This window comes from Electrona antarctica (genome assembly GCF_951216825.1).
Source record: "Electrona antarctica genome assembly, chromosome: 10".
Lineage (NCBI taxonomy): Eukaryota > Metazoa > Chordata > Actinopteri > Myctophiformes > Myctophidae > Electrona > Electrona antarctica.
In genome coordinates this window covers 3,639,499-3,667,063 of record NC_136791.1, presented here as the reverse complement: position 1 = coordinate 3,667,063, position 27,565 = coordinate 3,639,499, and the positions used below count along the sequence as shown (strand labels likewise).

General features: G+C 44.9%; 2 protein-coding genes across 3 annotated transcripts in view; one reads left to right on the top strand and one right to left on the bottom strand.

Annotated features, from left to right (window-relative positions):
• LOC306931502 (ADP-ribose glycohydrolase MACROD2-like) overlaps window positions 1-27,565 on the top strand; it is a gene marked incomplete at its 3' end in the record, with an annotated part of 342,789 nt that overhangs the window by 130,264 nt on the left and 184,960 nt on the right. The window lies entirely within an intron of this gene.
• flrt3 (fibronectin leucine rich transmembrane 3) lies at window positions 9,772-14,436 on the bottom strand. 2 transcript variants are annotated; one of them, XR_013791006.1, is made up of 3 exons: window positions 14,322-14,436; window positions 10,353-13,184; window positions 9,772-10,209 (listed from the first exon to the last, which is right to left on the bottom strand). XR_013791006.1 is itself a non-coding variant. In XM_079512674.1 (2 exons), the coding sequence occupies exon 2, from the start codon at window positions 13,140-13,142 to the stop codon at window positions 11,190-11,192; it is 1,953 nt and encodes a 650-aa protein (XP_079368800.1). In that variant the 5' UTR covers window positions 13,143-13,184; window positions 14,322-14,436; the 3' UTR covers window positions 10,324-11,189. The 2 variants fall into 2 exon arrangements, 1 of the variants encoding a protein (XP_079368800.1); XM_079512674.1 differs by lacking the exon at window positions 9,772-10,209 and having other exon boundaries at window positions 10,324-13,184.

The window sequence follows — 27,565 nt, the reverse complement described above, 5'->3', positions numbered from 1 at the left end:
GCGTGGAAACATGCGTGTTCTGTTCGTATATAGGCCTAGATGATCTTGTCTTTCAGGCGATGCTGTCGACTGTCACTTTCGCTGAGTTACGGCGATCTTCCGTGTGACACGCCTGGTGTCTTATGGGCAGGGCAGTAATTAAAGGCCTTGAGGTGTCTGGACTCTCCCTCCGGCGGCCCAATAAATGGCGACAGCTTGTATTTTACAACCCTTTAAAGGTGCTGATATGGCTGAATTGTGCGCCTCCCTGAGATGTCCTAGAACCATGATACCCTTGGGCATCAAACCACCGGTTTCCAAACAGCGGGCCGGGACCCATTTGTGGGTCGCGGACACCTTTTTATGGGTCCCTCTATTTTTTGTTTCCAACATTTTGTTTTTAATTATTATTATTATTTCCAAACAAAAAGAAAATGGTAAATGGTGCATTTATATAGCGCCTTTATCCAAGGTGCTTTACATAGATTGTGCATTACATTCACCCATTCATACACACATTCATACACCGATTGCAGCGGAAGCCATGCAAGGTACAAACCAGCACATCGGGAGCAATTTGGGGTTCAGTGTCTTGCCCAAGGACACTTCGACATGTAGACAGGAGGAGCCGGGATTCGAACCGCTGACCCATGGATCATTGGACGACCTGCTCTACCTCCTGAGCCACAGCCGCCCTGAAAAGAACATTCCCCCCCCAAAAAAGATAAACCTTTTCATGAATTAAAAACAAATTCAATATTTTTTTATTTTTTATAAAATAGGAATCAAAGAAAAATCTAAGAAATTCTATAAATTAGAAAACAAATGTTTAAGTACAGTAGTAGTGAAAATAGCTGATTTACAAGCTCACAATGTGGCACTAAGCAGCGCGCGGTGAGCTTGTAGATCTGCTATTTTCACTAGTTTGGGTCCCGGGGAAACATAAAATGTCTCTTTTGCGCCACCTCTAAACTGCCTCCCCTTGGCCAGCCGGGGCGCCTGATGGAGGGGAAAGGAACTGTTTGGAATAACGTGTTCCTTCCACGCTCTACGTCCAACCGGGGAAACTCCCCCCCCTGTCAGGTGAAAAGAAGCGGCTTGGACTCCTCATGCATTGTGAGAAGCATGAGGTCAGTCCGTTCGTTGCTCTCCCCAGGTTGGCAGAGGGAGTGTAGGAGCCCCAGGATTACATTATTAGATAATTGACACTGGGTGAAAACATGGGTTACAAAATCGTGGGATATACTTTTTTTTTTTTTTTACCCATTTTGGGCGGGAACCCCTTTTGGTGTTTTAAACATTATGTTATAATTTAGCTATTGAAAAATAGCAGATCTACAAGCTCATAGCGCGCCACCGAGTGGCGCGCTACGAGCTTGTAGGTCTGCTATTTTTGAAAAATCGTGAAAATATTTATTTCAGAAAATTGGAGGATTTAGATTTTATTTTTTATTTTTTAGGTCAGGCCTAAACGTTTTTAAAAGAAGAAAATAAAAAAGGTTTGGGGACCACTGGGCTAGACCCTGCATGTTGGCTCCAGCTGAGGAGTGGACTGTGGAGGTGCTTCTGTCTGGGTGCATGAGGAACCATGTTGGTCCTCCCTGCATGGAGAGGTAGAACCAGGTCTTGCCTGTAGATTATACTGTCAAAGGGCTCAACGTCTTTGAGCTGTAAAAGCCAGAGAGTTTTCCTCTCCCGTTCAGTCTTTATATACTTGACACCAGAGGGGTGTCAAAACGTATGTTATAAATGTTGTACATTTCCTCTGTTCCTGTTTCGGAGTTCCAGTCCGCCAGAGAGTCGGTGTGAAAGACGTGCAGTTCGTGCATATTTCACGTCTATTGATAGAACCCACGCTTTACGTTTCGTAAACCAGTGTTTTCTTGTAAGTGTAAGTGTTATTTTCTCCTGTGACCTCAGGCAGTGTAACAAATCCACGCTATTCATTCCAAGACAGACGAGTTCCATTTGTACTTCTGTACACGGAGGATGTGACTGTGGAATGAATGGGAGGAGCCGCAGACGGACGGCCGCGGCAGAGAGCTGACCTTGAGGCTGTGCTGCTCAGTATGGCGTGGCCGTGCCGAGCAGAGAGCTGACCTTGAGGCTGTGCTGCTCAGTATGGCGTGGCCGTGCCGAGCATTAGGTTAGCAAAGTGGGCCTCATGCACCGGCTGCACTTGCATGCGATTAGGCTGTCAACATCTGAAAATAATGAGCTGCAGGCCTGAGCCACATTGGCATGCAAATACTGTACTGACATTTAAAGCTGGCTTAACACAAATGAAAGTGGAGAATGGATCGAAGAGGCACTCCTTATACCTCCCACTCCAGAGACCCTGCAGAACTGCTGGGGGTAATGGACGCGCTGGTATGTTCAGGACCTTTAGGAATTAAATAATTATTCCCCGCATCAGACTTCTTGGACAAATGGGGCTTAGGGTCGATTAAGTTCTGTGGGGGGGGGGACGTGGTGTTGATCTCATAAAGGGCATCAGGAGATGTATGGCCTCTTACGAGATCATTTAAACCACTTAATGGGAGACGGGAATTAATGGGAGCCATTGAAGAGAGTCAATTATATAGGGATTTTCAATAACATATTGTGTATAATGCATGGTGTAATGGCACAAGCGGGCCCTCTGCTTGTCCTGTTGTTGTAGCCCATTTTAAACGAGGTTATTGACTCTGCTTTGGGCGGGCGCGGGCGCCGGGGCGCGCAAGTGTCCGTCAGCGATACAGGCGCGTTGTCATCGCGGAACCGTTGCTGGGTTAGGGCACCGTCTTGCCGGCGGTGGCTCTTGTTAATTTGTATTAATGTCAGGTAATTTGGAGCGCGGACGGACGCACGTGATCGCTGTGTGCTTTGAGGCAAAAAATTGGATTCATTAAGAAGACGGAGGAGCTGGTTGAGTTTTCGGGGGCCCTTCTGGTTTCAGGTCACTGAGTAATGTGAAGAGATGGAGGGAGGGTCCTGGCCTGGAGGATGGGGGGGTGGGGGGGGGGGGGTGCTGGTCAGAGACGGAGGGGAAGGGACAACACCCCCGCACGGGCACACATCAGTCACTCTTGACGCGTCTCTCCCACCGGACGCGGCACGTTCACCTCCCCTGGTTTACAGCACCAACAGGCTGTGAATGTGACTCGCTGGCGGAGCGAGGAGGGACACACACGGAGTCACAGGACACGCTGGGGGACGAATTCAGAGAAAGGAAGCAGGTTATATTCTGCTCGCGTGCGCGCCGATGGGCGCGGCGACTGCTGCCGTCGGAATGGCAACCATGTGCTCCATCTCTCTCTCTCTCTCTCTCTCTCTCTCTCTCTCTCTGCGGCTGTATTGGTCTGTGTCTCTTCGTCTTACGCGCGTTTGCACGCAAATGGCCGTTCCCACACACGCAGGCGTTTGACTGTGGGAACGCCATGAGGCTTTGATTGTCAAATAACGAGCTGATTAGTGACTCTGTGGCTTCCCCGCTTTAAGAATGTATGGGAATTAACGCACCGCTCTTTCTACTTGAACCACTGACTGTCATTGTCACCATTTTATTTATGCCTTTTTGTTGTTTATGAAGTACGTACACAGATAGTACTAGTAGGTGCACGCACGCACGCACGCACGCACGCACGCACGCACACACACAGTACATCAGATCAGATGTCTACACCCACAAGCACGTTTTGATTATTTAAAAACATCAAAACCACAAACTAATTTAGACTGAGGGGTTGGGGAGGTGTGGTTGAGTGAATCACATCATATCCAGTAGAGTATTATATTGCATTAGCCCCAGTACACAGCATGTCTTTCTTTTAGTGTCTCTCTCTCTCGCTCTCTCTCTTTCTCTCTCTGCCATATTATTTACAAACACACACATGCATGCAAACATTTAAACTTTGGCAAGATTGCCAGGCATTATGGGAGGCCCAGAGCAGAGAGCATTATGGGAGGCCCAGAGCGTGGGTTTGGCTCTGGGACCTCAGCACGACTCAGCATTTAAGAAGCTGTTAAATAAGAGGCCTGTTTGATGTGCAAGATGTTTATAGTCGGTAGGAAAAAACAAGCAACTCCTAAATAGAATTTTCACATATCTGAATTAGATGTGTTTTTTAGCACAATGTGTCTAAATTTACAGTATATGAGCACAGAGTATTTGCAGATGCTGTCTTTTTTTTAATACCTTGTCGTAACAAAGTACCTTTTTATTCTAATTCCCTGTAAGAAATAGCTACAGCTTTTCCCAGTTGATCGGAGTACAGTCTTAGTACATTAGTTAAGTTCTCTGTGGGGTTTTTAACTTTGACTGAACATTAGTAATTCTAATTCCGTAATACAGCCATACACGTTTCCTTATCTTCTTTTTTTCCAAAGCCCACACTAGCCTGGCATGAATAATGAATTGATAAACCATTTCACTGGTTTTTAAAGAACAAAAAAGTCAAACGCACCCTCTCGGTATCAGCTCACAGGCTGTGCCTAATGCTGTAAGCCTTTTTATGGTCCAGAAGACATTTAAGCCATTAGCTGCACATTATAACCTTTCATTCCTTGTGTTTTGCACCATTTCATAATGTCCCTGATAGGAATGTACCGTGGAAATGCCCCTTAACTCATTTTGGGCGGGAACCCCTTTTGGTGTTAGCATTATGTTATGCTTTAGCTATTGAAAAATAGCAGATCTACAAGCTCATAGTGCGGCACTCGGTGCCGCGCTATGAGCTTGTAGGTCTGCTATTTTTGAAAAATCGTGAAAATGTGGCGCAAATCTTTGAATATATATTCTTTCAGAGCAAACGTTTTTAACTCATATCTTTTGTAGAATCGTTCCCAGGTCAAAATGGGTTAACCACTTTCAACCTGGTGTCCCTATTTCGGGCATGTCATTATAGTTGAACATTACAAAAATTAAAAAAAAGAAAAACGTCCCAAAGAAGAAGGAACAAAGCGACGCACTGTGAACTTGTAGATCTGCTATTCGTGCTACTTTCAAACATTGTTGAACATATAAAATCGGGCTCAAGTGGCTATTGTTGGGACGTTGACCCTGAGCACGATACACACCTGGGGCGTGAAGAAGCAATCCAAAATCAATCGAAACTATTCATGTGGTTGATGCCTCATTCATTAGAGGTCGATGCCTTTAGTTGTAGAAGAATCGGCTCGCGTGAACGTATAGCGCAAACAACAGTTTGAAGAAACTATATCTGGGCAGATTAATTAAAAGCATGCAAAAGAAAGCCCCCCCCCCCCGGTATGTATAAGTCCCTTTCTTTGCACTGCGGAGTAGGTTTAGCCATCAAAGCCCCCGTTGACCAGAAGGGCCCACATTGACCTCTATAGGGAAACTCATTTTTTACCTCGGAAGGATCCTTGAACTGCTACTGACCTGACCTTATTGACCCCTAATCAGTCATAGGGCCACATGGGTTTTTGCCTTTTTTTCTTTTTTCGATCAACACTAATGGTGCCGATGGAGAAGAGACCCTGGTCTGGTCAGCTAATGGCCATGGAGAAGAGACCCTGGTCTGGTCAGCTAATGGCCATGGAGAAGAGACCCTGGTCTGGTCAGCTACAGTAGCTGACCAGACTTGACTGAGAGACTGCCATCGCGCAAATTCCAGCTTTTCACCAGAGGAGAATAAATTTTTTTTTTTTTTTTAAATGAGTTTTTAGCACAGGCAGACTCTTCACATACTAGAGTATGTCTGAAATAAGTGTCAGAGCTGAAATCGACATGTAAATATGAAATAAATGCTTAAACATGTAGCTAGGTGTAATGTTAGAGACCACAGAAGTGAACCTTTCAAGCCTGTTTTCTCAACTCGCTGTTTTCTGCAAGACATTACTCTATATGCCATATCTCCAAAACTGGTGGGCCAAACTGAACAACCAATATGTCAATTTGAAGCTATGATTCCCTGCTTTCATATGACATGAAGAAACGAAAATTCAAAAAAATCCAATGGCAGTCCCTCAGTCAAATTTAGTCACTACTGGCCATGGCGACACCATGCTGGGAGAGCTTTGATACTGGTATCTTTAGGAATGCAAATGTGACCAACACATTACAATTGGTTTAACGGCAGACTGGGGAGACACAGCAGCTGCTGTCATTAGTGTTACTCACTTGGCTATATATATAATATTTAAAGAAAAAACATGATTAGGGTGCGATTGACACACCGGAGAAAAATGCATGTGGCATCCTGTGTTGTGATGACTTTAGTGACCTCGGTGATCGAATGTGAGTGATTAACGTCATTGTCTAAAAGGGGAGAGATGAGTTCGGGGTCGACAGAGATCGGTAAGGTCATACGGGGTCGCCAGGAGTCTGGGTTCATCAATTTTTGTCTGGTGCTTTAGTTACCCAGATTGCGACAAAAGGCTGCTCTGCTTAATGTATGACGCTTAGTTAAGAGTTTCTCATTTGTCTAAAAGAGGAATGCGATTCAGTTCACTATAACAATAGCACGTTCAATTCAGGCACATTAGGCTAAGTTGCAATTCATCACGCAGGTGAATTATCTCAGTGGGGTCTGCTTCTTCTCAGAGCTTTCAAATGGCCAGAATACTTCAGTCATTTTGAGACCGTTGGACGTAATTGATTTAAAACAGAGGGATCATCAATAACACGTATAATGGTAAGCAGAAGGTAGCTTTTAAAAGGTTGCCGTGTTTGCTAATGAAATGGCAGTGATGTCATTGGTCCACTGGAATTGTTTTGTGGGGTATTTTAGAGCAAAGTGATTGGAAAGGCTTCTCGCTAATCAGTAGGTCATGTGGTGTTGATTTGGTCGACTAATACTATGACGTCGACTACCTTTTTCCACTGACGAAAACTACATGGAAACTAAATGAAAACTAAGCTATGATGACTAAAACTAAGATTAAATATATTGACAATTTTGTCAACAAATAAAAACTAGACTAAAATGTTAGGAAGTCAATAGTGGACAAGAGATGCTGTAATAAGTCATTTTACACTGAAAATAGCTGAAAATAGCTGAAAATAGCCGATCTACAAGCTCAACTAAAATCTTGTGATTTAGTCGACTAAAACTAGACTAACACTAAGACATTCCAGGCGGCTAAAATGTGACTACATCTAAATGAAAACTATTCAAGAGACTATGACTAAAACTAAAATCAAGATTTGCTGTCAAAAAACAAACAAAAAACTGGGCGCTAAAGACACGGTTAAAAAAAGGTAGCATATTCATCAGCCTGTCAAAGGAGGCGCGATGCAAAGAAAGCAGCCGAGATAAATGCAAACAGATTTTCATTCAGGCTTATTAGAGTTAGAGTGATCTTGAACCTTTTTTATGAGCGATTTGATTTCAAATAATGATGGAACATTGCTGGATTTTGCTGCATTTATTTCACTTGTGTCATTGTGTTTTCGGGTCCATACAAGACAGACCGCCATGTGAACATTGTGATTGTCAGCTATTAATGAGTCACTGTAGAGCCTCCGAGCTGCAAAGAGTTAGAGTAAAGTGAGTGTGAACCTGATGCCAAGGCTTTCTCATTTATTATTATTATTTATTTTCATGGCTTTCTTTTTCTCTGTATTTAACCCATTTAGGTCTGATGTCGAAATTTAAAAATATGTCTTCTAAATCCTGACAATTTTCTGAAAAACCCCCATGTCATGTTCTCAAACATTTTCATGTCGAGGACACCCCAAAAATATATGTATTTGGCCGTGGACCCCCATCTCATATAGCGTGGCACTCGGTGCTTTGTAGATCTGCTATTTTTCAATAGCTTAAGTATAACACAATGCTTTTATAACACCAAAAGGGGTTTCCGTTCAGAATGGGTTAAACTCGCACAAAGATCTGACCAAAGCCCAGGCGGCAAAAATATAGAACATAATAAAGAAATCACACACGTGTTTGTTTGAAACGTCACTGAGGCGGAGAGACCGTTCTAAAAGCGGAAGAAACAGGTTGACTTTAATTCCAAGCTGATTTGGTATACTAAGGGCATAGGGCAGCGTTTAGTCTATATTTAAGGTTTGGATCACTCCTGCAGCGTTTAGCGGCTCCCCTATACTGTAATTAAAGCTTTCACTGTGTTAAAGGCGCGTGTGTGTGTGTGTGTGTGTGCCGTGTGTGTGCGTGTGACGTGTGTGTGTGTGTGTGTGTGTGAGCGATATGATTTTGTGTCGGGTCCTTATGTGCATTTGTTCCAGTATGATGGATGTCAACTGTCTTCTTGGGTAGCGTGACCTTGAATGTATCAACAGCAAGTCACCCTGCGTGATATCCCATCCATGTCTATTAACCCATGTTGGGCGGGAACCCCTTTTGGTGTTAGCATTATGTTATGCTTTAGCTATTGAAAAATAGCAGATCTACAAGCTCATAGCGAGCCACCGAGAGCTTGTAGGTCTGCTATTTTGAAAAATCGTTAAAATGTGGCGCAAATCATTGAATATATATTTCAGAGCGAACATTTTTAACTAAAATATTTGCTTCTGGGGGGGTCCCTGGAACTACATATTTTGAGATGGGGGTCCGTGGCCCACTAGAGATAATTCTGGGGGTCCTTGACATGAAAAAGGTTGAGCACCACTGACATATAAGAAACATGGGTTTTTCAGGAAAATGTTAGGATTTAGAAGCCTTTTTTTTAATCGACCTCAGTCCAAAATGGGTTAATGAAAAGGTTGAGTTGGCTATAGTACCATTTGAGTGTATATTTGCGTGCACACCTTATATCTGCGGGTTCCTGCTTGAATGAGCTGCAACCACATTATTAAGCCTGCCTGGAGCCCGGAGCCAAGTATATATATATTGTCCTCTGCAGTGACTGGCATCCCCAGCAGGGTCTCCGTGTACCCTCTCTCCATATGGTGGCTCCTCGTCATTAGTTTTCTGTAGTCTCGGTTGCCTGCGAGGCTCATCAAACCCCAGAGTCCAATCTCTCTACAGACCTCATTCCACTTCTACTGTGATATATATTTTTTGTCTCTGGCCAATCGGATAAGTCACACATGGCTTCACCGCACGAAAGAACAACAGCAGCCCGAAGCAGATGTTGCTCCGCAGACTGCCCGTGGAGTGGAACACTGGGTTTTCGAGAACAATATGAGAGTTACTGTTAAGGAGTTCACTGTATCTGCGCAAGGGCGTTTGTTTATGCCTGTGAGCTAGCTAGTTCAGAGCTCACATCCTTGAAAAGAAGGGGAAATTGTGCTAGGACGTGCATGTTATCTCTGAGTGTGTGTGTGTGTGTGTGTGTGTGTGTGTTTATCTTCGGCAGCCTAGGACACGTACACAGTTTGGTTGTAAGAGGCTTCCAACAACTTGGGATGCAAAAAAAAAAAAACCCAAACGGCTCGCGGAATTCTGTGCAATCTCTTCCACTATCGGTAGCTGTTACTTGTACCCCTGAAGGGTGTCTGGGTATTTGTCCGGGATTTGCTGATTGCACTCTGTGCAGCACCTTGTAAATATTTGTGTCCTTGTATTGTATCTCTTATGTGGACATAAATAAATGATTCAAGTGTGTGTGTGTGTGTGTGTGTGTGTGTGTGTGTGTGTGTGTGTGTGTGCGTGTGCGCGCGCGCGCGCGTGCGCTTACGATGGAGTATATGTTTTATATGAAAGAGTAAATAGGTCTTTTCACCCGAGACCTGTTCACATTTGCACAAAGCAGGAGAGTCTCCTGAATAGATAAAGATAACTGAGCAATTACATAAAAGCTTTTAGAAGTTGCACATTGCTAGTACTGTCTGAAACTGAAAGTCTTGTGATATGTGAGATAAGAGAGAGGAACCCGTTATTTTATCCACTTTTATTCTGCAATATGACCAATATTTTTCATATTCAAGTGTGTATGAAAAAAAGTCACTGGTTTCTTAAAAAGCTAAATACAATAAGCATTGGATCATCAAGGCACATACAAGACTGGCCAAAGGGCATACAATGCACTTTGGTTTTCAATTGTAAAGAACAAATAACTTTAAGTTGTGGCAACATAAAATTGTGTTCAATTGGAAAATAATAAGAAAATAATACTCATAAACAAGGACTTGCTGACACTGTGGAATACTAATGGAAGCCAACACGTCTGTTTTTTTTCTTTTGGCCTGGCGTCTAGAATAACGTATGGTACACGGTACTGAAGAATGTCACCATTGTACTTTGGCCTTTGTTGGCTTGTACAAATAGATAATTGGGGGGATCCTCTGTGTCAGCCTGCCTGCCTCTCCTCTCCTCCACCCTCACATCTGATCCTCTGTGTCAGCCTGCCTCTCCTCTCCTCTCCTCCACCCTCACATCCTCTGTGTCAGCCTGCCTCTCCTCTCCTCTCCTCCACCCTCACATCCTCTGTGTCAGCCTGCCTCTCCTCTCCTCCACCCTCACATCTGTTGGGAGCAGAGAGCCCCTAAAGGTCGCTGTGCTTTTTGTGTGCCCTGTGCTGTGGCCATACAAGCCTGTCAGAGAACACAGGAGCCCTACTTGGGTTGCTGTGCTGCTGCTGTGCCTTTTGCTTCTCGGCAAAACACGAAACAAAGAATTCACACACGGAAAACAAAGCAGAGAACTAAAGCGTGGCACTTCACCTCTACTCGTTTCTATGTCCACGCCAAGTAAATACCATGAGAGCAGGCGTCTCGGTCTCTATATGACATGGATGCAGCTGTTTGTCTACTCGTCCTTAAACGGGGCAAACTCGCCTGCTTTGCCGCTTTCGGTTGAGCTGTGCCTTAATTCGTTTACGACGTCATGTGTGTTTTGTTTTCTTCTTTTTTTTTGCCTTTTTCGTTTTTGTCCAGACAGCCACAAAGTTAAAGAATGACCTGTGTGCTTATTATACTACAAGGTTCTCTAAATTCTGATTGTTCAACACAGCAATGAAAACCCACTTTCACAGTTGACAAGTCATCATATCTCAGTAGAACACAGAGTTTCTTTTAGTTGGTCGGTAACCTTAAGCAAAGGAAATACAGTACAAATTACTACAAATCCCTAAAATATAGAATTGCAGTTAGTTACAACACCCACTGATGGCTCAGCGATGGCCTGCAATCGGAAACGATCTTCCTCTTCATAAAATGTCCTTAAATATAAATTATATGGCAAATGTACAGAACATTGCTTCCTTAGTCTTTTTATAGATCCAGTGTTTTGTAAAAGTCTTGCCACTTTGTTTGTGTTTCACGTCACGCACTCAATCACATGAATGTCCGACACGCCGTATCATGAGTGGGAATGGTCTGAATCTGGTATTCCACTGTCTCTGTAGCTCCTGTTGTTAATACTGTTCTCACTGTGCGGGCTCTTGTACAAGCCCAGGCCATTAGGTGGGAAAATTGTGTGTATCATAAACTCCTCTTTGGACACGGGGAGGTGGTTTATGGGTATCATTTGAAAAGAGGTCTCCCGTATCTCCAGGATGGACGTGTCCTTCTTGGTGCCCGCCTCCGCGTAGTCGTCCTTCCTCCGGCGGCCCTTGTTGTACGTGCAGTTCCTGGAAAAGAGCGATCCGTTCCTGTGGACGTACCAGCACACCAGTGCCAGCATGATTATTGCCAAAAGTGCCACGGCCCCTCCGATGATGGCGGCCAAAGGCAGACTGGGGTTTTTGTACGGCTCCTTCTCCTGCTCCCGGTTCAGCGTCGTCGTGGGGTTGTACGACTTGAGCGAGCTCGTCTCGGTCTGTATGCACACGGGCGACTCGTCAGACAGGTAAATGTTGCTGGTCTCCATGGGAACCATGCATATCCGATAGGAAGACTCGGGCTCCAGCGCGGTGAGCAGGTACTCCGTCCTCTCGCCCTGCACGATGGTCTCGGTGATGGATCCGAACGCCGGGCTGTGGCCCAGCTTCAGCCAGCTGAGGCGCAGGGCGGTCATGGGCTGCGACACCCTCCAGGATATGTGGACCGTGTCCGTGCCGCTGGACTTCACGCTGATGGTGATGATCTTTCGGCCCGACACTGTGGTCGTGCTGTGGTAGTTTCTACCTATGTCGGGCCCCTTCACCACGGGTCTTTTAGTTACAAACGAGGGCCACTGGGGCTGAGAGGGGGGCAAAGTGTTGGAGACCGTGCTCGTCTCGTACGTGGCGCCCAGGTCTGACTCTGTGCAGTCAAACATGTCCGTGGAGAGGTCCTTAATGGCCATTCCTTTGACCTTGTCGGGGCCCTGGCACATGAAGCCCCGTACGTTCACCTTGCCGGGCAGCGACCGCAGCCAGTCACGCACCCACTTCATCCGGCAAGTGCACTGCCAGGGGTTGTTGCGTAACAGGAGCTGTGTGAGATTGTCCAGATCTTCAAACACGCCCTGCGGGAGGCTGCTCAGGTTGTTCCCCGACAGGTCCAGGCGATAGAGCTGCCTGAGGAAGGCAAAAGCCCCAGGCGGAACACGATTAATGTGATTATCCTGCAGCTGCAGCTTCTCCAGGCTGGTGCCCGGCAGGTTGGCCGGCGGCGACGTCAGGGAGTTTCTCACCAGCGAGAGCTCGGTCAGGTTGATGAGGTTGATGAAGGCCATCTCCCCGATCCCCCGGTTGTTGAGCAGGTTGCCGTCCAGGACCAGTCGCTTGAGGTTGATGAGATCCTGCAGCGACTGCTCCGAAATGGAGGAGATGCGGTTGTCGTCGAAGCGCAGCTCCTCGATGGTCATGGGCAGGCCCGACGGGATAGTACTCAGGTGGTTTCTGGAGAGGAAAAGTAGCCGGAGGTGGTTGCAATCCCTGAAAGCCCCCTCCTCTATGCTGACCGCCGACACGGAGTTGTCGTCCAGGTGCAGTTCCTCAATGTAAGGAATCTGTCCTAAAGAAGCATGGGTGATCATCCGAATGTTGTTCTCCTGCAGGTGGAGCTCTTTGACCCCCAGGGGAAGGTTGGTGGGGAACTCGTCCAGGTTGTTGCCGTACAGGTAGATCTTCTCCACGTTGGAGAGCCTGCGCAGCTCTGTCGGGATGCCCGAGCTCCTGATGCGGTTGTTTTGCAGGAAGAGCACGGTAGCGTTCAGGGGCATACCGGTAGGGATGGAGGTCAGGCCGCGGTCGTTGCAGTAGATGAAGGTCCTATCGCAGCGGCACGCCGAGGGACACGAGGCCGAGGTCACCAGGGGGTTCGCTAGGCCCAGCAGCAGCCCGACCCTGATGAGGAAGAGGATAAAGGCCTTGCTCTGACGCACCATCTTGAATCCGTGTTGTCTGGCAGGCTAATCACTCAGGGGCCCCTGGGGAGGAGACACAAGGGTACATTTAATGCACAAGGCATTTAAAGGAGAGCCAAATTCCTGTTCTCATAATTGGTGTTTGTTTGAAAACGCTGCCCGCAGCACTTTCTAGATTAAATAACCGCTGAAAGAATCAACTTGTGTTCCTACAATAAAATGAGATATGAATTGATTATTAGGATTGGCATTGATTCAAAATAAATTGTAAGCTGAAATTATCAAACCGTCTTGGCATCAGTTAAGTAAAGAAGATAGAAATTTGGATAACTTGTGTTTCCAAGTTGAACAACTTTTTTCATTTCCGTCTTGTTGATAAGAATCCCTTAAATGTCTGAGCTGTGTGAAATGGAAACCCTGTGCTTGGGGCTTTTTGGCCTAGGATTTTGAAATCTAATCGCATTCCCTAGTTGTTTTACACATTTCTGTATCTCAACTCTTCCTTTTCATTGTCACGGAATATCAAAGTGAACAAAGTCAGGCCTTGTTGGTGAACAGTTGTGGAACCGGCACGCTCTTGAGTGCTTTTTAGATGATCGCCTATCTATTTCCCTATTCATATTCTCAAGTTTATCTGGCCTTTTACTCGGCAGGGAAGAAAAAGTCTCTCTTTACGGAAGAGATTACATTCTTTAACAAATTAACATCTTGGACAGAAACCATGCCTCTGAGGGATTCAACACATTTAGTACGTAATAATAGGATCACAGTTATTTGCAACGGTTAAAACATAACCACGGTTATTGCCATGTATCTCGGCACAGCTCTACCTGATTGATATTCACTGTAGATATTGGGTGGATGAGCGATGGGGACAGGGGGACAGGGGGGAACAGTATATCCCTATATAATCCAAATCTTACATTTAGAAATATGTCTCTTGAGATTACTAATATAATTAATAACACAGAGTATTTGCCAACGCAGCTGGCTGCAAACTAGATGTCTGTCTCTTTTTTTTCCTCCTTTTTCTTTTTTTCCTGACCACTGAAGTGTAGTTCCCTTTTAATTAGGCTAATACTGATTTATTGCTTTAATTATGCATTCCTGTCATGACCTCCTCTTACTTGCACGTCTCATTAGAAACCGCGGTGTGGTCAGTGAGGCAGAAAGAGACATTGCCATCCATATGTGTCATACCTGATTTATAAGATGTGTTAAATCCTCAGCAGCCACCAGAAATCCAATCAAGATTTACTCTTGAATTTGATCTTATCCTCTCAGAGGAGAAAAGTTTGTCGGTGTGGGGGGGGGGGCTTCTGGTGATATCCTGACCCACTTGTTTGCTGAGCCGATCCTTATTTGGACGGTGACCTCCCCTGTGTAGTCAGGCTCTCATGCCTTCAAAGCCTTTACCATGGCAGATAAGCCCACAGATAAAGCATCTCCTCTCGTCGACAAAGCGTGCAATCTCAGGGAATATTAAAAAAAAAGATCCTGACAAGAAGTGAGCAGGTCTTTCCGTCTTCGGCCGTAAAACCCCAAATTAGATGTTTTTGTGTGTCATAGAGGCTCCCGTGCAAGAAGTGCTTAGTTCCGGCAAAGGCTCCTTTCTGTGTTCAGGCCCAGCGCTCATGAGTAGCTTTAAAGCTGGACTGAGCCACTGTTCCACAGGCTCAATCCAGGCTTGTTCAATCACTGCTCTACTCCAGGTCTGCAGGTAGCGCAGAATCCTCTCCTCTCCGGTTGACTCGGTGTACACATTAATCCACAGCTCTGGTTGCAAGTAACCAATGTCTGGAGCAAGTAACCACCAATGTCCTTTCCCTCCAAAGAACCAAAAAGGGCAGGGCAGCGTATCCTTTGCGGCCCAGCCTCCTTCACTCATCTATGGCCTGGCTCATGCTGCTGTGTCTCCCCTTACTCCTGTCCTCACAGCTGAGATGGCACTCTGGAAAACAATGGAGAGGTAGACATATTTAATGCTGGTGGTGTGCAGTTTAGAGTGAGGATAGTGGAGAGCAGGCTACGTTGGTCAGTTAACAGATATTATCATATTATATTCTCTTTGACAGTGGATGTTGAATACTGTAAATCGCTCTTGATTAAAGAGCGTCTGCTAAATGCCTAAATTGTAAATTGATGTTTCATACGTTTTTATCGAGTATCGAGTATAACACATACATATATATAACACAAATTAAGATTTCTGCACGAGTAAACCCTTTTATGGTTTCAATAGCATGAAACCGTAGGAAAATAGAGCTTCTCTAACTCCTAAACATTGTATTGATTCATCTTATTTGCCAAAATAATTTGCTTTGTTTTCTAAACTAGCTTATCGTTTTCAGTGGAGAAGAAAACCCCTCTACCTTCAGTGACCCGTTCAGCTACGATTGTGTCGTTTGACCTTTGACAACCCCCCCCCCCCCCCCCCCCCACCACCAGTAGACCACCCTTTTTTTCTATGGTGACACTACAAAGAATGTCTGTGCATACGAAAGGCTACAGTGATCTAGACCATGATACAATGGCGGTGGGTGGAACCCAGCTACCCTCTGTTCAGCTCACTGTTCAGACATTTCTAGAGAGCAGGTTCTATGATTAAAAAAAAAAGGAAAATAAAAAGAATGCAATCTGCTTTGGTTTTAAAACGAGACTATTGTGAAGTCTATAGAAGAGGTAGAGACATTACCATTGAAGACCCTCACCCTCTCTCCTTAATGAAACACCCACACACTGCTAAAGGATATTCATGACCGACGAAGCCCCATTTGAATTTCATATGGCAGGGCAGGGGGACAGACAGACGCCCCATCAGTGCAAAAACCTTGTCAGTCCCAGCCTTTTACCTAAGACCCCCACCCCCACCACCTCACCCCTAATTTTATGCCAGTGAAGGCTGCTCTTGTAGCGCTGCCTGCTGTTTGTAAAAATAGAATTTCCTTTGCCAAAGAAAATGTTATGTTTCCTCTGACAACACAATGGCTCCATGCCCTCACATGTACCTCTGTGTGGCCTCCTGGCGGTGACAGTACGCTGTAAAACATCATGCAAAGGTGCATGGGGTGGAGGGTGGGGGGCATTTAACAGTTGTTCTCCATGACAAGCTGCAGATTAGAGAACTGAGAGGCTTGTAACTCGATTACGACTCCTGAGATGCTCTCTAATAATAATGCATTACTGCCATCCTAAACACGGGCCCTCTGTCCAGTATTACATTAGTACTAGATTAGCGTCTGGGGACAAACCACACATGTGTCCTTTATAGTACCGACTTCTGGAATGGAAGACTGACACGACAGAACAACACACGTGAAAAGGCCGTACTAGAGTTTAGGGACGACATCATCACCTCATGCCTATACAAATTAACTTTCAATGCAGTGCTTAGTCAAGCTGTTTCACTTTTCTAAAAGCCCTTTTCAACTCATTTTGTAAAATGGAATGCTATTGGCATTGGGTCTATTCTGTAGTTCTCCCTCCTCCAAATATTTCAAAATGTCAAGATTTCATTAAAGAGAATAAGTGTCTACCTCTCTGTTTATCAAAGAGAGGACCCAGCCAGGCCCGGGCTTGGCGCTATGAATAATGGTCTTCCAGGGTTCTGAGACAGGACCGTTCTCACCATAAATAGGTCTATATATCAACATTCCAGAACATTCAGCATGTTTTCGAAGTGCCTACCTATACAGAGTAGACTACACCTCTGTCACCTAAAACAGCCAATCACTACCTATACAGAGTAGACTACACCTCTGTCACCTAAAACAGCCAATCAACTATTGACAAAATGTGACTCAACGGACTACTGCTCGGAAGACAGGAAGACAAACAACGTGTCGACATGGTTCCTCTCCCTTGCCTGTAGACGACCGACAAAGAGTAAACGCATCACTGAAAATCATAAATCTTATTAATGAACACGCTGAGGCTGCACACCATTTTGAGATGTGGTCAGACGGGATGTTGGGCTCTGCTACTATGTTGCGTTTACTGGTTGTGGGTGAGTTATTATTTGGGGAGGGGGTGGGGGGCCAGACCGGGCCTCCTTCACAGTGAGTGCAGTGAGCATGAGGGCCTTTGGTCCGCTGGCCTTTTTTTGGAAAAAAGATTTTCATACTCATCGGATTTCACCAGCAGGCCCCCCCATTCTATTGTTCCTTACAAGGAAAGCATGTGTGTCTTAAAGCCTACATAAATCATCTTAAAAGTTCTTATATTTGGGACTGCCTGTTTTTGTTGAGCCTTGAGCCTCGTCACATTCAAGATATATTGCATGGTGCACACACACACACACACACACACACACACACACACACACATTCTTTCTCTTTCGAGAGAGAGAGGGCTGTTGGGTAAAGTGTTTTTTAGTGATGGATGTCTTTCTCCATCGGTCTAATAAGCTGCCCCGTTCCTCCAAGAGGTCTCCTCTGCAGGGCGAAGAGGCTTCGGCTTCATTTAGTCTCAACTGGCCAAGTTAAATTGAGCAGCCTGCTAAAATAGTGAGAGTGTGTACAGCCAGTTACCTTTCAGCTGAGACTTGAGAGGGTGTGGGAGGCTCACATAATGCTGGACACTGATAGCCATAGTACACTTTACAAGGGTAAGTGCACATTAGTGTGCAATAACAGGGCCCAGTAGGACTATGTGCCCCACAGCCATGGGCTGAAGGAGAAAGTAAAAGGCTTTGTGCAGAAAATGGCGGAAAAAACAATTTCATGCCTGTCAAAAGTATTCCAGATTATAATGAATCTCAGTTTTTTTTTAATGTAAGGCATAATATTACATGGGTTGCAATTTAGGGTGGAAAGTGCAGTAGAAATAGTAATGGCTCAATGTTAAATTATTCATGAGTGTGGAAATTAATTTTTGAACAACAGTGCAGCTCTCCATTGGGAAATCAATGTGATGTATTGTATCTGCTCTTGATTATGTTTTCCAGATCGCATTGTAGTTTGGAAATATGACTGATTTCTGACTGTCTTTCAGTTGACGGCCATCCCATGTTTCGGGGCACATCAAGCCTGAAAAGATTTCTAAATTAAAGAATTAGGAGATTAGGAGATTAGCCCAAACGTGCAATTACAAATTCAAATGATGGGGGGGAATTAAACGGCTGACCAGTGTTTATATTCGGTTCATCAAAGTTAAAACGCAATTTTGGCTAAAGAAGATCACCCTCGCCAGACGTGGATGCAAAACAGAAGTGTCAACTCGTATATTATTCACCCTTTATGTTGCTTCTTAGTTTCACATTTCATGGCTCTAGCAGACTTTGATAGTAGGGTTATCACAGTGGGTGTTGTCACAGTGGGACCTCGCGGCCTATGATTGTTGTGTTCCCTGGCCTGTGTTTTGTAAACCAAGTCCAAGCGCTCGTCACATGGGTCCGCGTTGCATTAAGAGAGCAGGGGGGGCCGAGCAGGGGCCTATATACTGTGGCGCTACCCGACACAATGGAACATTGATGGTCACATCTGAGTTCACATGAGACAACAGGGGCTGCATTTCATTTCGGAAAGAAAAAGGGGGAGAAAATCTATAATAGTTTCGCAGATTTTGGGGTATGAGGCCTCCCCGTGGCCTCCCTTTTTTGGATGTGGCGAACAGATGATACCACTGCTGGGCCCATTCGGGTCGAGAAGGGGGTGTGGGGCGGACAGGGGGTCTGTCTTTTGTAGCAGTCTGAAAGGAGAGCTCTGTAGCAGCTGCATGTTTTTTCCCCACATGGGGGTGGTAGGCACTGCAAGATGAGCCGTGGATGTGTGTGACAGCCAGGCTCACTCCAACACACTGGTGCTTCTCCTCCATGACTATCACCCAGGAGCAGTGGTTCTCAACCAGTGGTCCTTGGGGGGGTTCCAGGTGGTCCACAGCTGAATGAAGTAGAGTTGGTAACCAAATGGACCCGGGCCCTTATGGATCTTTAACTCTTGAGTGTGTAAAATGATACCAAAGGGACCTGTATGAGTCCATTTACGCTCTCAGGAGTTACATTATTGTTAAACTAACATCTGCATTACTTAATTTACAAGAAGTCTACGCAATTAGAGAGAATGTGGAAGAATTGATATGTTGATCAACGTTTGCCAACAACATGGAACTGTGTGTCAGCGATAACAAAATATTCTTTAGTTTTGGGTCTAAGAAGAAGCTAAATCTCATCAAATGGTGGTTCCGTGGCTCAAATGCTGAACAAATAATGGGCCTTGATATGGAAAAAGGTTGAAAACCAACTGCCCAAGACCATCCAGCTCACTGCAGGCCTTCTACCATCTATAGCTAGCTAGCAGCTTCATGTATGTTAAAATGTCCTTTACATACAATTAAGGGTATTGGTTTGAAACTTGGAATAGGTGATGAGACATTGTCCAAGCACTAAATATATTAGGACATGAATTGAATTAAGTGGCAATTCAGGGTTGGACAATTATAGCTGATAATTGGAACATTGGTTCTGGAAATTGCTGTTGCATAATTGCATGTTGTGAAGTCATTTGTTTGAGCAAAGACAACGTGTTTATATACATTGTTTTGTGTATTGCTCAAGAGAATACTGTCTCTATAGTGATCTCTGGTTAAGGTGTTAATCCGAAATGCAAATTACCCCTGGAAGCAAATTGACTGGTGTCTGCTGTCCTCAGGCTGCCATACTGATGATGATTAGATCTGTCCACATGCCCACCATGTCTATCAAGACTATATTCATTTTGTTTTTGCCTCTAAAACAACAACTGCTGTCATTATATTCGAACTGTAGTCTAGTCTAGGAGGCTGCCTGAAAATGCGTTGCAGTCTGCAGTGACCGCAGTCTGGCTGAGCATTTAAGGCCTATGATTTTTGTACAGTTCAAAGATTGGATGGCCCTGGTCAGTTTTAATCAGCCATGTGTTTTAGATTATAATACCCAGGTGAGTTAAAGCACATAGTCCTGCTACTGCATACACAAAACGACCACATCTATTCCCATGTGTTAGAGACTAGAGAGACTATCAACGCCTGGGTGTCATAATGTTTCATCGCCAGCTCCACTTGAAATGCGTGGTGTGAATCTGCACTGTAGAAACAGTCGCATTAATCGGCGTCGTGTAAAGAACACCAGGGTGTCGGTATAGTAGTGCAAACCGCGCTTTTCCAGCTATAGGCTGCCTATTATTATGGCACTTAATTATCACAAAGCTGTGCTTGTTGTACATTGATGATGTGAGGTAGGTATTTTGCAGCTGTGTTAATATACATGCCATGCATTCATGTGATGTTGAGTAAAATTAACTAGGCCTTACTGTGCCGTCTGTCTGGCACATTTAAGGCTATGAAATGATTATGAAACTCGTATTTTCCATATGTGAGTGCAGTCAGTGCACCGACCGCAGTATACCAGCCTGTGTGTGTGTGTGTGTGTGTGTGTGTGTGTGTACCTTCTTGGCTGCGCACAGAGCTTATAGAAAACGTATGGTTGCTGTGGTGTGGTGGGGCGCCTGCTTCGTTTTATACACGCTTTTAAGAGTAGGCTATAGGCTGCATGGCAATTTACAGTTAATTGGGAATTTATCTAAAAGAGAGATCGGTTGTTGCGGTTGTTTTGACGAGGCTGGAGGGATGGAGGGAGGGAGACACAACCGCCCACCGGCTGGGCTGTGAGAGACGCATTTATCGGAGTTTCCCAGCTGCCCTTCACGGACACACAAACTCCGCGTTCCTTCCCCGGAGGGATCAGCAAGCAGCATTTCATTTTCAATGTGCGCCGGGGCGTCTTCTCTCCCTCTCTCCCTCTCCTCCAACTGTATGACAGCCAGGGAGGGAGAGCCGCAACCCAACCGCACATTCCCTTAATCTCATTAGTCTTTGAGGCATTCGGCACCATCTTCATTTATTTTTCTCTCTCTGTGGTTTTGAAAAGGATGGGGATGATGAGATGCTGTGGTGGGGAATGGTGCGACTTCACCACGTCACTGTCTGTTGCTTTATATGCCCACTATGTTATGTATTGACCGATCGATCTAGTGAGTTTTGTTTTTGTTTTAAATAAACGAGCTCCAAGTATTCATGAGGCAAAAAGACTCAAATCAAAGAAGAATTCCAGATAAAAATCTGTCTCTGAACGTACGTAGGTTCCGTAATGCACAGGAGAGGGACGCAGCACCGAAGCCCAATGCATGACATGGGTTTGAAGAGAGGAAAAGGAATAGGCTGTCTCGGTTTGATATCTGGTGAACTGCAACATCAAGATGTCCTAATGTAAACACATTCTCATTTGGGGATTTATTTCTCCAGAGAAAAGTAGGCCATTTGATGCAAATTCTATGCGATGCCTACTTGATTAGACTGAGATCCAATCGCCTCGCAACAAGGCAGATATAAGGCTAATCTTTTGCGGCAGGACCTAGAATAAAAACGAGGGCAACTAATTAGCTAGCAACTACATTATCACGTATGAGGTTGACTTCTTTTTTTTCTCCTTTAGAAAAGAGGATCCCAAAAAAAAGTGAATACAGATTCCAGAATGAGTAGACCAGCCGAAGACACACTTACCTCTAGAATCAACAACAACCAAAAAAAAATAAAGTAATAGGTATCCTTAAAAAACGGCTTTCACAATGTGGGGAAAAAAAGTATAATAATCCAATCCAGGTAAAAAGGTGGGGGAATTCACTTCAGATCCCCCCAAAAAAAAGCCACTCAAAACGGGTTAGAACTACGTTATATAGTTCTGTAGCTGCACTGTATGTTTACTGGTATCCGCACACACACGCACACACACATACACACTCACATAGACATTCTTTTGGCCGTGCGACCAAACCAAGGACACAGAGAGCTGGACGACAGATCGCTTGGGTAGAGCTCAATACAAATGTGGAGTTGTATCTGCTTCTAGCTCTGCTTCAACAGAGCGCTGATGTCATCAGGGGGAGGGGCCTTCGCTCTCTCTCTCTCTCGCTCGCTCTCTCTCTCTCTCTCTCTCTCTCTCTCTCTCTCTCTCTCTCTCTCTCGCGCGTTCTCATTTTTCTCCTTTCTCTCCGAGAGAGAGAGAGAGAGAGAGAGAGAGAGAGAGAGAGAGAGAGAGAGAGAGAGAGAGAGAGAGAGAGAGAGAGAGAGAGAGAGCGACGCACACAGAGAGCTCGCAGTGCTCTCGGGCTACACTAGAGGGAGTGGAGGAAAGGGGAAAGTCATTAAAATCCCTTGTCAGACATGTGCAGTAAGGAGAAGTGAGTAGTCACACTACTAGCTGCTTGGAAATAAAGCTCTTATATGTGGAAAGCTGTCCTGGTGAGACATTGATAGTGATTTTGATTCCTGTTTTTTTTGCGTTGTGGCTGTTTGGTTAATTGTGCACATATAATAACAGGGCTGTGTTAGAATTCAAGAGGGTTTTGGTTTGTCACTGTGTACAAGCAGTGGAATGTTGTCATGGCATGTTTGCAACAACAATATAATAATAATAATAACAAAAGGGGGATGGACCCCTTTTGGTGTTAGCATTATGTTATGCTTTAGCTATTGAAAAATAGCAGATCTACAAGCTCATAGCGCGCCACCGAGTGGCGCGCTATGAACTTGTAGGTCTGCTATTTTTGAAAAATCGAAGAACGACTGACATAGAAACACAGCTTTTTCAGAAAACTGTCAGGATGTAGAAGACATTTTTAGAATCTGATCTCAGGTCAAAATGGGCTAGAAATGCACTCTGTCGAGGTGTCAACGTGCGCCTTGCACACAAGCAGGCCATACATGGCCTACTTGTGCGCAAGCAGAGAGCGCAAGTACTGCTACTAAGTAATGTCTATTACAACTGCTGTTCTAAATCCTTTAGACCCGTTATTGACCTTATACCTACCTTGAAATGTACCTTAGTTACGTCACCATCAACAGCCAATTAGGGACCACCAAGAGGACATGCCTACATACACAGCCGACCCCAGTACTTGCGCGCTCTAATACTACTAATAATGATAATAATAATACTACTACTACTAATAATAATATAAAAACACGTTAAATAGTACAAGTCAAAGGTAAAACAAAACTGAGTTATTTGAATTTTTTAATAAATACATTTGAATGAATATTCATATATCATTATATACAGTACAATCCTAGGATATCACAACTATAATGTTATTTTAACTGATCTGATTCTGTATGGTATGTTAATACGCTATAACTAGCACATCTGAAGTGGTTTGAGAGGTGGTCTAGTCTTTCAATGAGAAATCTAGATCCTTTCTGTGTGGAGTTTGCATGTTCTCCCCGTGTCCCCTTGGGTAGGTACCCTCACAAAAACATGCAGTAATCCTGGTCTCTAAACTACCTCCCCTGGCCAGCCAGGATTACATTAGATAATTGGCACTGGGTGAAAAAACTGGGTTGCAAAATCGTGGGATAAAAATTTAAGAAAAATAAATAAATAAATCTAGATCCAAATGGTAAATGGTAAATGGTGCATTTATATAGCGCCTTTATCCAAGGCACTTTACATAGATTGTGCATTACATTCACCCATTCACACACACATTCATACACCGATTGCGGCGGAAGCCATGCAAGGTACCAACCAATGGTTGACCATATCAATAAAGTTATTTGAAGCATTCAAATAGGCTTACTGGATTGGATTTGGCACTAGATGAGACGCCATCTTAATTGTAAACCTACTGATGATTGTAGTAAACTTTGTCTAAAAACACCAAACAAAAAACACCATAACAATGATAATACAACATACATGCACACTTTGAAAGTGTAATATGTACTGTCAAAGCTGTCTTTTACCTAGGTTACCCCAGCTTTTATTTGCAGAAAGAGGGGAGTCTAGTAATAAATGGATAAATGGACAAGAGAGGGTGATTGCCCACCTCAAGCTAAAGTGCTACCATATGCTTAGCTGCCAATATGAGCCACCCCGTTGGATAAGGACCTCACCATGTCAAACATGGACAAAACCCGTCCGTCAAACGCAGGTACAGCAGCTGGTCGGGTTGAATTAATCGCTAGAATTTATCCGGACACAAATTTACCAAAACACAGAAAACAGCTACAGACTCTTGGGAGAGTTCATAGAATGGCTGCGTACAAACAAGTTCAAGGCCCACTAGCAGAACTCAGCCAAATGTGTTGGCTGGGGAAGTTCCTCGTTGACAGTTAATGTTGATCTATTTATTAAATCAAAGTGGTGATCAAATGCTATTTCCTCTCTTCCTGTGAATAAGTGAGGCTATATGGACACTTACAGGGCAATTGTACCAATGTTCCTCCCACCTTTTGAGAGCAAAGCAGTTGATTTCCTCTCTTACATTATTCTATATGGTTGAGATTTTGTATTTTATTTTTTGAATCAAATGTATCAATCTTTTTAGAGGGGTTTGTGGTAAGTTATAAATGGTAAAATAAACTGCTTACACACTTTACAGTGTGTATTTCATTCACCTTGTCACACAAACATTCACACACTGATGGCAGTTGATTGATTGGTTGAATACTTTATTAACTGCAGTACAGAGGTACACGTACAGCTCTGTGGGCTTGTTTCCATTGTGGTCTTATATATTAAATTCATCAAGACATATAAAGATGTGCAAACAAGTGTCCTGGACACAAAGCCAGTGCCACCCCAGTGGTGAGGTATGGTAAATCTGGAGGGTTTAGTATTGTACGAATATATTTAGTTATTCTGTCAAAACTATGTTAAACAGCTGTGACAACTGTGTGAGAAGGAGTGTCATTGTACAAGATCCATAGACCACTTATGTATCCATTTATCTGCCAAGTGAGTATTTTTTTCAAATCAAAGCTCATACGTATACCTATGATATACTGAAGATTTAGAACATACAAACCAGCGTCACACACATTTTGAGATGCGCTCATTCATCCCCATGTGTTTTTCATCTACACAGTACACCTTTGTATGCTTGTGTCTTTTGATGGACAAGCAGGAACAAGATGTTCTTTCGTTGACAAACTTGACACAGGCGCACGCGTGCACACAAACGCATGCACGCACACGCAGTTCACAAGATGTACTTTCCATCGTACTCTATATTTGGACCCAGTTTAGTGCTCCATTTCATGTTTAACTGAATCCAAACAGCGGGTTAATTTGCTCCCCCAGAAGCCCTAGCGATCAGAAATGAGTCACCGGTTTAAGTGTTGTTGCGCCACTAGAGCTGACCCAGCCAACAGCGCCCTGCGTGGCTGCGTCATCTCCTCCTGAGCCACCTGACCCAGCCAACAGCGCCCTGCGTGGCTGCGTCATCTCCTCCTGAGCCACCTGACCCGGCCAACAGCGCCCTGCGTGGCTGCGTCGTTTCCTCCTGAGCCACCTGACCCAGCCAACAGCGCCCTGCGTGGCTGCGTCATCTCCTCCTGAGCCACCTGACCCGGCCAACAGCGCCCTGCGTGGCTGCGTCATCTCCTCCTGAGCCACCTGACCCGGCCAACAGCGCCCTGCGTGGCTGCGTCATCTCCTCCTGAGCCACCTGACCCAGCCAACAGCGCCCTGCGTGGCTGCGTCATCTCCTCCTGAGCCACCTGACCCGGCCAACAGCGCCCTGCGTGGCTGCGTCATCTCCTCCTGGGCCACCTGACCCAGCCAACAGCGCCCTGCGTGGCTGCGTCATCTCCTCCTGAGCCACCTGACCCGGCCAACAGCGCCCTGCGTGGCTGCGTCATCTCCTCCTGGGCCACCTGACCCAGCCAACAGCGCCCTGCGTGGCTGCGTCATCTCCTCCTGAGCCACCTGACCCGGCCAACAGCGCCCTGCGTGGCTGCGTCATCTCCTCCTGAGCCACCTGACCCAGCCAACAGCGCCCTGCGTGGCTGCGTCATCTCCTCCTGAGCCACCTGACCCGGCCAACAGCGCCCTGCGTGGCTGCGTCATCTCCTCCTGGGCCACCTGACCCAGCCAACAGCGCCCTGCGTGGCTGCGTCGTCTCCTCCTGAGCCACCTGACCCGGCCAACAGCGCCCTGCGTGGCTGCGTCATCTCCTCCTGAGCCACCTGACCCAGCCAACAGCGCCCTGCGTGGCTGCGTCATCTCCTCCTGAGCCACCTGACCCAGCCGACAGCGCCCTGCGTGGCTGCGTCATCTCCTCCTGGGCCACCTGAGTAGGCAGACAGACACCTTCGCCCTGGCCCGCAGCACCACTGATTGAAGAACCCCACTTCATCCTGGTCTGGATTATTAGCCCACTGATCAAGTGGGATCGCATACAGTGGTGGAGAGCAACTCAGTACATTTACCTAGGTACTGCACATTTTGAGTTATTTGTACTTTACTTGAGTATTTCAAATGTCCAGTACTTTTTAATTCTACTCCGCTACGTCTCAGAGCCAATTGTTTTTACTTTTACTCCACTATAATTATTTTAAAACTTTAGTTACTAGTTACTTTGGAGATTTTATACATTTTAGCCGATCTACAATCTCACAATGCGTCATGATGCGACGCATTGTGAGCTTGTAGATCGGCTATTTTCAAAACATTGATTTTGTACACAGTTTCAACTTGTGAAATGGGACATTCTGCAATATGAGTAGTCTACTTTTACTTTTAGTACATTAAGTACATTTTGATGCCGATACTTTTGTACCTTTACTTGAGTGCATTTTGAATACTTGAAACGGAGTGCATTCCATCTACATTGCAGTATTGATACTTTTACTTAAGTAAAACATTTGAGTACTTTTTCCACCACTGATCTCATATCGGAGGCGTTAAAAAGGGTTTGGGGGGAGGGGGGGGGGGGGGGGATTTGGCTGCTTGAAGTTAGTTGATTCCACATTGAGAAATTACCATAATTGACAGGTGACCGATCGTCAGTTGTGTTAATTTCTCCGTGGCTTCATACCTCAACATTGATAGTGTGTATTGGGGATGACACATTCAGGCTATGTGTCAGGATCTGTTCATTAGGTGATGTGGATTTGACGACCAAGCGTTAGGGACATTCTTTGTGCAATGTCACTCAACTAGAAAGAACAGCCTTGAGAAGTCACAATATTACGATGACCAGAATGCTGTGTGATGTCAAGTCACTCATATCACAGGATCAATTTGATATCCATATCCATATATTATCACCCAGCTCAATTTGAGTTTGGGGAAAATCAAAACATCTTTGTTTTCTTTGTTTGACAGTAGGTATGGTTCAATATAGTGATGGGAGATTAATCGGCAAACACAACGGTATCGGTGGATTCTAGTTGTTTTTAAGTGGTTCAACCACTTCAAGAAACAACAATACTTATTACATACATAGGGACGGCCCTATGTATGTAATAAGTATGTATGGCATTGGTCCGATTTAATTAATCGCTCCGATTGTCTTTACAGATAAACAAGGCCAAAGTAACAGCTTGAACAGATCTACAAGCTCGCAATATTAAATATAAGGTATTAAAGTTAAATCTGACTTGCCTAAGCCTGCAGTGCAGATACA

Coding starts and splice junctions, on each gene's coding strand:
- flrt3 (XM_079512674.1), bottom strand. CDS start 13,142: ATGGTGCGTCAGAGCAAGGCCTTTATCCTCTTCCTCATCAGGGTCGGG.